General features: G+C 45.6%; 1 protein-coding gene across 4 annotated transcripts in view; it reads left to right on the forward strand.

Annotated features, from left to right (window-relative positions):
* Positions 1-13,686, forward strand: part of DLGAP3 (DLG associated protein 3) — a 66,134-nt gene that overhangs the window by 23,832 nt on the left and 28,616 nt on the right. For all 4 annotated transcript variants that reach the window (XM_017518033.2, XM_037734715.1, XM_037734716.1 and 1 more), the window contains 3 exons: positions 785-1,942; positions 5,945-6,150; positions 6,481-6,553. In XM_017518033.2, the coding sequence (XP_017373522.1) occupies positions 836-1,942; positions 5,945-6,150; positions 6,481-6,553 (1,386 nt within the window). In that variant the 5' untranslated portion in view covers positions 785-835. The remainder of the gene's footprint in view (positions 1-784; positions 1,943-5,944; positions 6,151-6,480; positions 6,554-13,686) is intronic.

Here is a 13,686-nt window from a genome sequence, read left to right on the forward strand (position 1 = left end):
TTATGTTTTCTTGGGTATGCTTTTGTTTCTGGTAATCTAAGGATACACACACCCCAAAGTATACATATATTTTTATACATAAATGTTCATATATTTATATATATATATGTTTATATAAATATTTCTATGTATATACAAATATATATGCATTTATAAATATTTATTAATATACATTTACAAATATAAACATAAATATATATAAATTTAGAGGCCAGGTCTCACTCTGTTGCCTCAGCTGGAGTGCAATGGTATAAAACAATCATACTTCACTACCGCTCTGAGCTCTTGTGCTCAAGTGATCCTCCCTCCTCAGCTTTCCAAGTAGCTAGAACTACAGGCATGTGCCACCACATCTGGCTAATTGAAAAAAATTTTTTGTGGAGACGGGGTCTTGCTCGGTTGCCCAGGTTTGATCTCGAACACTTGGGCTCACGTGATCCTCCTGTATTGGCCTTCCAAAGTGCTGGAAATACAGGCGTGAATCACTGTGCCCAGTCTCTAAGAACATTAAAAAACCCATTTGATTGAGGGAATATCCTCTCGTGAATAAGTATTTATCAGATTTGCACCATTTGTTGAATGATGGGATTAGTTTGCGCCCTTGAGTGTCTTTGTCTATTATGACTGTTTAAAGGAATTTTTAGCCCATTTGTGGGAGGATAGTACAATTAATCATAATAAATTGACATGTATTACCTAAAGGGATATAAGAATGCCTAATAAAAGATGGTTTTAGGTGAAGGGGGCTGTTCAATTCACACACCTTTTCTCCCTATTTTTCTAGGAGGTTCCTGGGGCCTGGCCCCCAAGACTATGAAGAGCCTTTGCTGAGGCCATGAGGGGTTACCATGGCGACCGAGGCAGCCATCCCCGCCCAGCCCGCTTTGCTGACCAGCAGCATATGGACGTGGGCCCAGCTGCCAGGGCCCCATACCTGTTGGGCTCCAGGGAGGCCTTCTCCACTGAGCCCCGCTTCTGTGCCCCGAGAGCTGGCCTGGGACACATTTCTCCTGAAGGGCCCCTGAGCCTGAGTGAAGGGCCATCGGTAGGCCCTGAGGGAGGGTCAGGGGGGGCTGGGGTTGGGGGGGGTAGCAGCACCTTCCCCAGGATGTACCCTGGCCAAGGCCCCTTCGACACCTGTGAAGACTGTGTGGGCCACCCACAGGGCAAGGGTGCCCCCCGCCTGCCTCCCACACTCCTGGATCAGTTTGAAAAGCAGTTGCCAGTTCAACAAGATGGCTTCCACACGCTACCATACCAGCGAGGGCCAGCAGGGGCGGGGCCCGGGCCAGCACCAGGGACTGGCACTGCCCCAGAGCCCCGCAGCGAGAGCCCTAGCCGCATCCGGCACCTGGTTCACTCTGTGCAGAAGCTCTTTGCCAAGTCCCACTCTCTGGAGGCGCCAGGGAAGCGGGACTATAACGGGCCCAAAGCTGAGGGAAGAGGTGGCTCTGGAGGAGACAGCTACCCTGGCCCGGGTTCCGGAGGCCCCCACACCTCCCACCACCACCATCACCACCACCATCATCACCACCACCAGTCCCGGCATGGCAAGAGGAGCAAGAGCAAGGACCGCAAGGGGGATGGGCGGCACCAGGCCAAGTCCACAGGCTGGTGGAGCTCCGATGACAACTTGGACAGTGACAGTGGCTTCCTGGCGGGTGGGAGGCCCCCTGGGGAGCCTGGTGGTCCCTTCTGCCTGGAGGCTCCAGATGGGTCCTACCGGGACTTGAGCTTCAAGGGGCGCTCGGGCGGGTCAGAAGGCCGCTGCCTTGCCTGCACTGGCATGTCCATGTCACTGGATGGACAGTCGGTCAAGCGAAGTGCCTGGCATACCATGATGGTCAGCCAGGGCCGGGATGGATACCCGGGGGCTGGGCCAGGTAAAGGGCTCCTGGGTCCGGAGACCAAGGCCAAAGCCAGGACTTATCACTATCTGCAGGTGAGGCTTTTTTGGGATTGGGGAACAGGGTCCTCGACCTTCACCAGTCCTGTCAACCAGGGAGCAGTGGGAAGGGTTGGGTGGAAGCCAGTTGTCCCTGTGATGGAGGGCCTGGATGCAGGGAGGCTCTGGTCTGCCCCACTGGATCACCCTGACATCCTTTGGGGCTTCACTTTTCCCATTTGTGCAATGAAGGGGCCCTTCTATTCTAATGATGTGTCAATGCCTGGAAGACCTCCCCTTGACCTACTGTTTTGGACAGACTGTGCTGATCTCTGTTTTGGGGGGTTGGAGGCATAATGAAGTTGAGGGCATGCGTTGAACAGGATGGTGAGGTACAGCTTAGCTGTAGCTGCTCTCAATACTGAAGGTTGGCAGTTGCCAAGCAGTTCTCCTGCCCCAAAGCCTTTTCCAGCCCTCTTTTCTGCTGTAATCCGGGTAGCCCACATGTTTGAATATGAAGATCAGTTATTTCCAGAATGTGCCTCTGTTGAGGTTTGTCATTCCGGGGTACCTGTGGTGGGATAGCCGAGTCTGTAGAGGAGTCCTGGGAGCCTGTCTTATGTGTTTTCCTAGACTAGGGGACAAACTGGGTTTCAGCCCTTTCAAGTGGGGCCTCCTGGGAGTGGATGGTGCAGGCAATAGCTGGCATGCTGTTCTCGTTCTGTCTTACCACCTCTATGGTCTCTGCAGATGAGGCCAGAGCTCTGATTCTTACTTGTTATGAAGCCTTCATCCCAGCCTCATCCAGCCCACATTGTTTTCTTGAGCCCTGCTATAATTTTAGGAGGAAAAGTCAATATGCATTTTGAAGGTCCAGTGTATTTCCGCATTTCACATAGTTGATACTGATCTGTTTATTCAATGAGCATTTCCTGGATGCTGTGGATACAAAGATGAAGACAGATGCTGCTTGTGAGGAGTTCACAGTTTAGAGGGCGAATAGACAAGGAAGCAGATAGAATGTAGTGTGTGATGAGGCTGAGATATGATAGAGCCCGGGGAATCTTGGGAACACAGAGGAGACACCTCACCAACCTGGCGAGGAATGTCCCCTGAGCTGAATCTCAGTGGAGGAGTTGGAGATGTTGGGTGCCGGCTAAATGTGTTCTGGGAAGAGATTATATAGCATGTTCAAAGGTGTGGAGAATAGAGGCTGCGTGTGTCTTTGGGGGACATTGGCATTGCTGGGTAAGTTGTGCACAAGTTAGGGCTCTCCTGGATAACTCGTGAAAGCCCAAGGGAGCATATAGGGCCACAGTGCAAGCAAGAAGGGACTTTTGGAATCAGGACCCTGATTTGCCCCCTCCCTGGGTAGGGAGGTGCTCTAAGCTAGGAACTGAAGGGTCCAGGCAGGGAACACCCATCCATTCTCCCCCGCAGCCAATTCCTTGCCATCCCCGAAGACTTGCTGCCATTTCGCTGCTCCCTGCTGCTTCTCCAGGGCTGCCCTGACCTCCCTGGGGGCTTCCTTTTTAACATGCACCTCACAGTGTCCTGCAGAGGAGCGAGGAGCTCTGCAGTGGCTACAGTGTGGGAACCCTGCAGTGTGGCCTTCCCATCTGCTGGCCTGCCTCTCTCCACCTGCCTGCTGCTCCTCTCTGTAGAGAATGGGGAAGGGAAATGATCCCTCTGGTCTGGAGTTCCAGGGCATCTGAGGGCTGGGAAGTCTGAGCCCATGTGGAGAAGAACCAAGGGGCTACAGGGACCCTACAGACAGCATCATGCTCCCCGGCACAAAAACAGAGGAGGCTAGCCCCATGTGGCCAGGCGTCTTTGTTGGACCCCCAATCTGATTGTTGAAGCCCTGTTTCTCCCACTGGATACCAGCTTTCTCTTAACCCTCTTCCAGAATCCCTCTGTCCACTCTGAGCCCCTGTTTGTTTATGGAGCCTCATCTCTTTGTGTTCCCGTCTTCTGATTGAGCCCTAGCCCCTCCAAGAGCCCTGCTCCTCCCCGTGGGTTCCTTTAAGAGACCCCATCTCATCCCCAGAGTCTCCACCTTTCCCCTGAACCCTATGCTCTCCCTGAGGTGTGACCCCTTTTGGAGCTCCCATCCCTACCCCATTTAACCTGTTCTTTACAACGAGTGTTTTAAACCTTCCCTACCTCCCCCGGTCCTCTCCCCCACATCTTCACTTACACCTCATTTTCCAAAGTGTAGGCTGACATCATGGACTCCCTCAGCTTCCTGTCAGCATCTCTGTAGATGCATCCAGATTTCCAGCCACCCTCGTCCCCTTCCTTGGCTCACAGGAAAAGCTGGGACCACCCATCCCAGGCTGATCCATCCTCCAGGGCTCGAGCCCATCTCCTCATGACCCCCTTCATCCCTGAACGGCTCCCCTCCCTCTGAGATTTAAAGACTATCTTTACTGGCTGTTTCCATCATCCTGAAAACATGTCCAATGTCACTTGCATCCTAAAAAATATTTCTGCAGCCCCATCCCACCTTCCATGTCCTTCGTAATCGAGTTCTTAGAGCATACACACCTGTCCTTCACTTCAGTTCTCTCCTCACTGTGGTCTGACTTCCACACTCCCTGTCATTGAAACGCCCTGGCATGGCCACAGATGATCTCTTGAGGGCTGTCCTCAAAAGGTACTTTTTGGTGCTTATATTAATTGTTACCATTTATTGAGCACTTTCTGTGTCCTGGAAACTCTCTACTGGCTCATTTATCTTTGCCACCAACCCTCCGATGTTGGCATACGTATCATGACCAATTCGCCAACAAGGAAAATGACACTTCGAGGTTAATCCGTTTTGCTTAAGTTCACCTAGGCAGTAAGTGATGGGGCCAGCATTGCACATGGATCTTCTAACTCCCGAGCCTGAGTTACTAACCTCTGAACGCACTGTGGCATTTGACATAATCGACTCCTTTTATTCTTGAAATGTCTCCTGTTTCTATGACATGGCATTTTCCTGACTTCCCTCCTACCCCTCTGCCCACTCCTTCTCAGGTGACTTCACAGGCTCCTCTTCCTTTCTTCACAGTCCCTTTTAAAATGTCAGTGGATCTCTGCTCATCTTTCTTCTTCTCTCCCCTGGGCTGTCTCATTCACTGCTATGGATTCAGCTGCCGCCCATGACTCCCACATGTCCGCCTCCAGCCCTGATCTCCCCACTGAATCCCAGAGCCAGACATCCAACCACCTGCTCAACAGTGCTATGCCAAGCTCAAGGTGCTCAACCTGACCCTATCACCTTTCCCTAGACTTGTTTCTCTGGGGTTCTATGGCTCAGTGAGCGGCAGCACCCTCCTCCAGGTCCTCAGCCAGCAGCCTGGCACTCTTCCTCGACTCCACCCGCCCCCTCATACCCCACGTCTAATCAGGCTCACTGATGCTCCTTAACACCTCTCATTTCCATCTCCTCCTCTTCCCCCTCATTGTCATTGTCTTAATTTAGGCCTCATCGTCTCTTGCCTGGATAACAGCATCAGCCTCCTAATTGGTCTTCCTCTCGCCACTTGAGCCTCTGCCCTGCTCCTGGCCCTCCACAATCCAGCCTCTGTTTGGACTGTGGGAGAGCTCTTTCTGCAACACAAATCTGATGTCACTCCCCTGCATGAAGCCCTCTGTGGCTCCCCACAGCGGGGAAGAGGAGAGGATTTGGAATGTAAGCAGGTTGAAAGGATGAAGGAGAAGGAGGGGTAGAAGGTTGACTGAGGTCAGGTGATGCCTCACTGCCGGGCGTGGGATTGACACAGGTCACTTTGGCCTTTGATCTTCAACTGCTTGACGCCTGGCATGCCACTCCCTCAGACTCTCTGGGTGGCCCTTAATTAAGTGCAGAAGGTCTGTGGAGGATGACGAGGTGTCTCTTGTAAGGAAGGGGGACAGCCTGAGACCCTACCTCCCCTTCTGCCTCTGCATGTACCTGAGTGTGCCTGCTCAAGCCAGGGCAGAGCACCTCCCACTGGCAGTGGGGAAAGAGTCCTGGCCTCTAGATTTACTAGGGTCATGTCTGAGAGACAGAGGCCCCTGTCCCTGCAGGTGCCGCAAGATGACTGGGGGGGTTACCCCACTGGTGGCAAGGATGGGGAGATCCCCTGCCGCAGGATGCGGAGCGGCAGCTACATCAAAGCCATGGGGGATGAGGAGAGCGGAGACTCCGATGGCAGCCCCAAGACATCTCCCAAAGCAGTCGCCCGACGCTTCACCACCCGTCGCTCCTCCAGCGTGGACCAGGCCAGGATCAAGTAAGGACAGGGAGGGCTGGGCGGCGGTGTGGGGTCGGGAGGCTGACATGGGATTTCTGTGGGAGGTGTGTGTAGAGTGGGTGCCAGTCAGGTAGCCTGCTTATGGTTCAACTGGGGTGTCTCATTCCGCTCCATGTAAAGGGAGGGCCTTGGTGAGAGTCCCCCTCTGGTGCCTAGTTGGAGGAGTCTCTCTACCCAGGGTCTCCTAAGGGATCTCTCTTTGGGGGTTCTGAGGGATAGGACTTGCTCAGGGGCCCCCGCGCTTTCATCTCCCCTCTCCCACCTCCTAGCAGTCCACTGTTGTGACTCTGGGATTTTGGCCTTTTCCAGCTGCTGTGTCCCACCCCGGATCCACCCCCGGAGCTCCATCCCTGGCTACAGCCGTTCCCTCACCACCGGACAGGTAGGGAAAGGCCCAGTATGCCTGGAGGAAAGAGTGAAAAGGGGATTCAATCCCAAGCTCAGCCGAGGTCTTAAAATCACAGGGTCTGCCCATGGAGAGAGCTCAGGCCTGGCTCTGGGGAAGCTGGGAAACCTGCCCTAGGACTCCTGGAGCTGACTCAGGCTGGGAATCTTAGAGAATCACAGCCTTAAAATCCACCAAGTGTCCTCAAAGTGATGAGCTTGTAAGGGCAACGCCTATGCACTGGGGCTCTCCATTGCTCATTGCTCCCACCCTGCCCCCACATAAAAGGTAGGATTGATTTGTACAGACAGGGCACAGGCCACGCTGCAGTCTCAGAGATGATCTGGGCCTGAATTCTGCCGCCCTGCCCTCTATCCTGTAGAACCACCAGCAAGAGACTTTACTTTTCAACACCTCTGTTTCTCATCTTTAAAATGGCAATGGTAGGGACAGTTATTTCACAGGGGTTTTGTGAGAGTTCAGTGTGAAAACGTATGCAAGCGCCAGGGTACTTGGCCCGAAAATGGCGTTTTATAAATGTGAGTTCCATATCTAAGTGTGGACTTTCCTCTTAATTAGACGGAGGCAGCACTGTTTAGTAATGAAACACATGAGATGGTGTTGAATTCCAGCTCGGCTCCTTACCAGCTGAGTGACCTGGGGCAAGTTACTTGACTTTTTTGAGCCCCATTTTCACTTTTTAAAAATAGGCATCATAATAGTGTTCTTGGCACATTGCCAGCACTCAATAAAGGTTAGCTATTTTTACTGTATGCTGGGGAAAATGCAATGCAAAAGACTGTCCACATTGACTCCCATTGTTCACTGCTGCAGTCTCTCAGTATTTCTTTGTTACATTGCCCGAACCGGGGAATCTGATTGGCGCAACTCTCTTTTCGCATCAGACCAGCCTCTGTTGCTACACCCAAGAGTTAATGCTTAGCCTTCATTTTACTTGACCCATCAGCAACATCTAACAAAGTTGAAGATTCCCTCCTTCCTGAAACACTTTACTAGGTTGGCTTAGAGGACACCAAAAGCTCTACATTCTCCTAGATTCTCTCCCTGGCTGCTTATCCTGTCTGTGTCTTGGGTGTCTCTATAATTCCCCAGGATCTAGACACTGGAGCTTTTGAGGGCTCAGTCCCTGGACCTCTCTCTATACCTGCTTCTTGGGTGATCTTGTCTGGGCTCATGGCTGAGGGCCTGATGACTACCAAATATATATCTCCAGCCCAGACTCTCCCATAAAGGCCAGGCATATATGTCTAACTGTATTGAAATCTCATTTGGATGTCTAGTAGACATCTCAAACTTAAGATGTCCAAAACGAAACTGCTGATATACACCCCTTCCCCAATGCCCTCCCACCCCTCTGTGCCCTAATTGCTGCTCTATCCTCTGAATTCTCCATTTTAGAGAATGACAACTTTATCCTTCTAGAAGCTCTGGTTTAAAAGCCTGAAGTCAGTCTTGACCACCTTCTCTCTCTCACAACTCACCTCCAGTCCTTCAGCTGATCCTGCTGGCCCCACCTTTAAAATATGTCCACGATCCAACAACCACTCCTCACCACCTCCACTGCCACCGGTTCTTCCAGGCACCATGTCATTTTGTCTGGACAATGGCACTGCCTTCTAGTCGGTCTCCTGCATTTGCTCTTGCTCCCCTTCATCCTCTCATTACAGCCTGCTTGATCTTTAAAAGATATAATCACATTGACTCACTCTTCTGCTCAAAACCCTCACCTTGCTCAGAGTAAACATCAAGAACCTAACCATAATAATGATAATCAAGGCCTGCGTGACCTGATGACCTAGCTGGAGTGGAGCGGCCTCTGAGTTCCTCTCCTAACGCTGCTCCCTTCCCTCCCACTACAGCCACTCTAGGCCCACTCCCTAGGGCCTTTGCATTTGCCACTACCTTTGCCTACATGTCACCTTCCCAGACACTCCCATGGATCAGTTCCTCACTTCTTTCAGGTCTTTTCCCAAATGCTCTAAAATTTTAATTTAATCTCCCTTCCAGCATTTCCTGTCCCCATTCCCAGTGCTGTCATTGTTGAGGTCTCCTCCTCCTTCCTCCTGCCCTTTCTCCTTCTTCTTAGCCCTTTGCACTATCTAACATCACGTATACTTGATATATTTAGCTTCGAGCTATGGCTTATCATCCTTGCTTTATAGAAGATGAAAAAAGTTTAAAGTACTAGAGATGTCACCCTATTATGTCTTGTAATACTTTTTTTCCATATATATATATATATTTTTTTTAGTATTTAGTCTATTTTTTATTTTGTTTAGTATTTGCCTAGAACACCTTTTTCCATCTTTTGCTTGAAAGCTTTTTGTCTATGTCTCAGTTATATTTTAAAAAAATAGTTTATAGCTAGATTTTACTTAAATCCATTCTGATAATTGCTTGAGAGTTTAGTACATTTATATTTATTGCGGTCACTGATAATCTGTGATTACCCCTCGGCCTAAACCTAGGGTAGTGTGATGATCCTAACTCTAACCTGTGGGTTTATTTCTGTCATCTTATTTTGTGCCTTCTATTTATCTTGCCTTTGGGCTGATGCTTTTCTGCTCCTTTGCTGCCTCCTTTTGGTTTGAGTTTTCTTTATTCTTCTCCCCACCAAATCCCACACTGGTTTAGTAGTTATATATTCTATTTTATTCTTTACGGTTACCCTTATGATTTTAATATGCATATTTGACTTAATGTCTGAAGCTGCCAGTTTTTTCTGTACTCCTCCTGAACAATGCAGAGACCTTAGGACATTTTGATTTTGATGACCTCTTCCCTTCTTGTTCTTCTTTTTTTTTTGGCAAAAAAAATTTATTTTCTCACAATTTGGTGGCTAGAAATCTGATCGAGGTGTCAGCTGGAGTGGTTTCTACCATTCAGTGACTTGTATTTTTATATTTTTTATGTTGTTGTTTGGAGAACAAAACATTTTCAATTTGATGATGCATAATTCAATTTTTATCTTCTTGATTGTGTTTTGGTGTAAAATTTAAGAAATCTTTGTGTATGCAAGGTCACAAAAATTTAATGTTTCTCCTAAGAATTTTATAGTTTAACATTTATATTTAGATGTATGACCTACTTTGAGTAGTGTGTGTGTGTGTGCACGTGTGTGTGTGTGTGATTCGAGTTAGGGGTCCAGCTTTATCTTTTTGCATGTGGATATCCAATTTTCCCAGCATCGTTTGTTGAAAGGCTTTTCTTTACTCATTGAAATTTCTTGGCCCCTTTTTCAAAATCAGTTTACCATAAATGCATGTGTTTATTAATGAATCTTAAAATTTATTCCAATGATCCGCATGAGCCTGTCTTTATGCTATTGCCACATGCTTTGATTGCTGTAACTATGTAGTAAGAATTGATTTTGGTAAGTTGAAATTATACAATTTTGTTACTCCTTTTAAAGATTGCTTTGTGTTTTGTGCTTCCTTTGCATATACACATGGATTTTGGGTAGGCTTGTTGATTTCTATAAAAAATGTAGCTGGGAATTTGAAGGGATTGCTCTGAATGTGTAGATTAATTTATGGGGTATTGTATTCTTAACATGATTAAATATTATTGTTCTTGAATATTGGATGTATTTCCATTTATTCAGTTCCTATTTTATTTCTTTCAGCATTTACTTTACTTTTAATTTTTATTATAAATTGACAAGTTGTAGGTGTATATATTTATGGGGTACAAAGTGATGTTATGATTTATTAATACAATGTGGAATAATTAAATCAAGTGAATTGACATACCCATCACCTCAAATACTTAGGTGATCTTAGGACACCTTAATTTCAATGACTTCTTCCCTTCTTGCATGGACTTATTGCCCAGCATTTTAGATCTACCTTTTAACCTGTCAAATTAGTTTTTATTATTATTGTTACTTTCTATGTTATTAGCTCTTGATTATATATACTCACATCTCTACCTTTTTTACTCCTCACTCTACCTCCTTACATCTCATTATTTCCTCCTAAAGTATATTCTTTAGTAATTTTTTCAGTGAATATCTGTTAGTAGCAAACTTTGGCTTTAACAGAAAATATATTTTACCCATACCGTTTGATACGGTTTAGCTTATTACGGGAATTCTAGCTCAGCATTTATTTTCTTTCAGTGTTTTGAAGATATTCTTTTGTCATCCGTCTGTTGTTGCTGTTAAGGAGTCGGCTAGCAACTTGATTGTCTTTGTAGGTAGTTTTAATTTCTCACATTTTGCTGTTGAGATCTTGCTTTGATTTTATTGTTCTGCAGTTTCACTATGCTATGTTCATGTGTGTGCTCTACAGATCTGTGGATTCATGTTTTTCATCAATTCGGGAAAATTCTCTCATGTTATAGGTTGCATAGTATATCTTTTCCCCGTTCTTTTACTTTCAACCTGTTAAGGTATGTCTCTTGTAGGCAGCATCTAATGAGTCTTTTTTTTTCTTTGTCTTACCACTCCACCTTTTGAATGAGTATTTCATCCATTCATGTTTTATTTTATTTAATTTATTTAATTTTTTTTGAGGCAGCATCTTGCTCTGTCACCGAAGCTATAATGTAGTGGCATGAACATAGTTCACTGCAGCGTTGACCTCCCAGGCTCAAGCAATCCTCCCAACTCGGTTCCACAACTAGCAGGGACTAGAGACACATGCCACCATGCCCAGTTAATTTTTGCATTTCTTGTAGAGATGGGGCTTCACCATGTTGCCCAGGCTGGTCTCAAACTTCTGAACTCGAGTGATCCAACCACTTTGGTCTCCCAAAGTTCTGGGATTAGAGGCATGAGCCACCATACCAGGCATCTTAATGTGGTTATTGATGTGGTTGGATTGTCTCATATTATTTTTTGATCCTCTGTTTTTTCTTTACTGTCTTGTATTAAATCAATAAATATTTTAGTGTACCATTTACATTTCTTCATTAATTTTTTACTATACTTTTTGAGTTACTTTCTTAGTGGTTGCACTAGGAATTACAATGTATATCTTAGCTCATCAAAATATAATTATGATAAAATATAGAATATAGAAGTGTTGCGCTAATTCATTTTTCCCCCTTTGTGCTATTACCATCATCTATTACCTATATATGTTTTAAATCTAACAGTTGCTGTAAACCAACATTGGTATTATGATAAGTGCTTTGTATAATCTTATGTTATTTAAAGAAGTTAAGAGAGGAAGCAAGGAAAATATATTTATAGAGGCTCTTATGTTTACTCACATATTTACCATTTCTGGTGCTCTTTATTTCTTCTTGTCTATTTGAGTTACCATTGGGTGTTACTTTCTTTTCCTTTTAGCCTGAAGGACTTCCATTAGTGCTTCTCATACTATAAGTCTTCTGGCAATAAATTATTCAGTTTATATTTATTTGAAAATGTTTTTACTTTTACTTCATCTTGAAAGAACAGTTTTGCTGGATATAGAATTCCTGGCTGACAGTTATTTTTCTTTGAGCAGTTTGAATATACCATTCCACTGCCCTCTGGTGTTCATTATTTTTTTATGAAAAGTGAGTTGTTTCCCTCTATGTGATGAATTGTTTTTTCTCACACTGCTATTAAGATTTTCTCTGTCTCCAGCTTTCAACATTTCAAATGTAATTTGTCTGAATATGGGATCTCATAGTGTTTAACTTACTTTAGGTTCATTGAGTTTCTTTGATCTCTAATGATTTTTGTTTTTTAATTAAAATTGATAGCAAGGCACAGTAGTGGGCATTTGTAGCCCTAGCCACTTGGGAATTGGAGGGAGGAGGATTGCTTGAGCCCAAGAGTTTGAGGCTCTAGTGCACTATGATCATTATGATTGTGCCTGTAAAAAGCCACTGCATTGCAGCCTGGGCAGTGAGACCTTGTCTCTAAAAAAAAGCAAAAACAAAAACAAAAGCAAAGTTTTTGGCTGTTGTCTATTCAAATATTTTTTTCTGCCCTATCTATTCCTTTTCCTCCTTTTCCTCCTCCTCCTCTGGAACTCCCATTACATGTACGGTAGTATGCTTGATGTTGTCCCATAGGCCTCTGAGGCTGTGTTCATTTCTGTTTAATTTTTTTCTCTCCATGATTCATATTGGGTAATTTATACAGATCCATCTTCATGTTTACTGATCATTTATTATGTTGAGCCCCTCTACTGAATTTTTAATTTCAACTATGTACTCTTCAGCTCCAGAATTTCCGTTTTTCCTTTTTAATCTCTCTTTGTTGTGATTGTATTCATGAAGTCATTGTTGTCATGCTTTCTTTCAAATCTTTAAACATGGTTTCCTTTAATTCTTTGAATGCATTTATAATATCTGCTTTGCAGTCTTTGATACATCCAACATTTGGGGACATGCATACCTTCTTGTTTATTTGCATGTCTCATAATTTTTTGTTAAATACGGAACATTTTAGCTGATATATTGTGGCAACTCTGGACTCTTATGTTTTCCTCTTGAAGATCGTTATTGCTTTGTATGTTAATCCCTGAATGAAATCTGTCTTCCCTGCAACACGTGGCCTCTGATGTTTCCATTCAGTTTTATTTCCTTCTTATTTTTATTTTTAAGCCCTGTTTCTTAGGGGTTCCCCCGTATCTGCAAAGCTTAGTGTTCAGCCAAGGATTTTTCAGAGACTGTGCTCAAGAATCTCAAACTAGTTAGACTTCCTCTCTCTGCCTGTAGTTCTATGTGTGAGCTGGGGAGGGCAAAGTTCAGGTTGTTTTGAAACCTACCCTGGCTTTTAATCATCACCAGATTCTTTTATTTCCCAGGCACATGTATATAGGTCCCATTGGCTAGGGATGTGTGGGTGGCTCAGGCTTCTCTGGTCTCTGCTGTGCATTCACCCAGCTTCTAGTTAACCCAAGATATGTGGAGAGCTTATCAAACTTTCTATGTCTGTCTCACCCCCTGGAATTTTCTGATAAATTCCTGGTTAATTTGCCAGTCCACTGCTTGCCCCAAACATTGCTGAAACCCAGCCTAGCAGTGCTGCTAGCCTTCCCTTTTCTTGGCACTATAACTGATAATGCCTCAAATTAAGTGAAGTCCTCTGGCAGAGACAGTGAAGCAGCTGATTTTTCACAGGCTGCATCGCCTTTGTTGAAGTATTGCAACTGATAGTGTTGGGG

The sequence above is a fragment of the Cebus imitator genome, unplaced genomic scaffold (assembly GCF_001604975.1).
Source record: "Cebus imitator isolate Cc_AM_T3 unplaced genomic scaffold, Cebus_imitator-1.0 Scaffold657, whole genome shotgun sequence".
NCBI lineage: Eukaryota > Metazoa > Chordata > Mammalia > Primates > Cebidae > Cebus > Cebus imitator.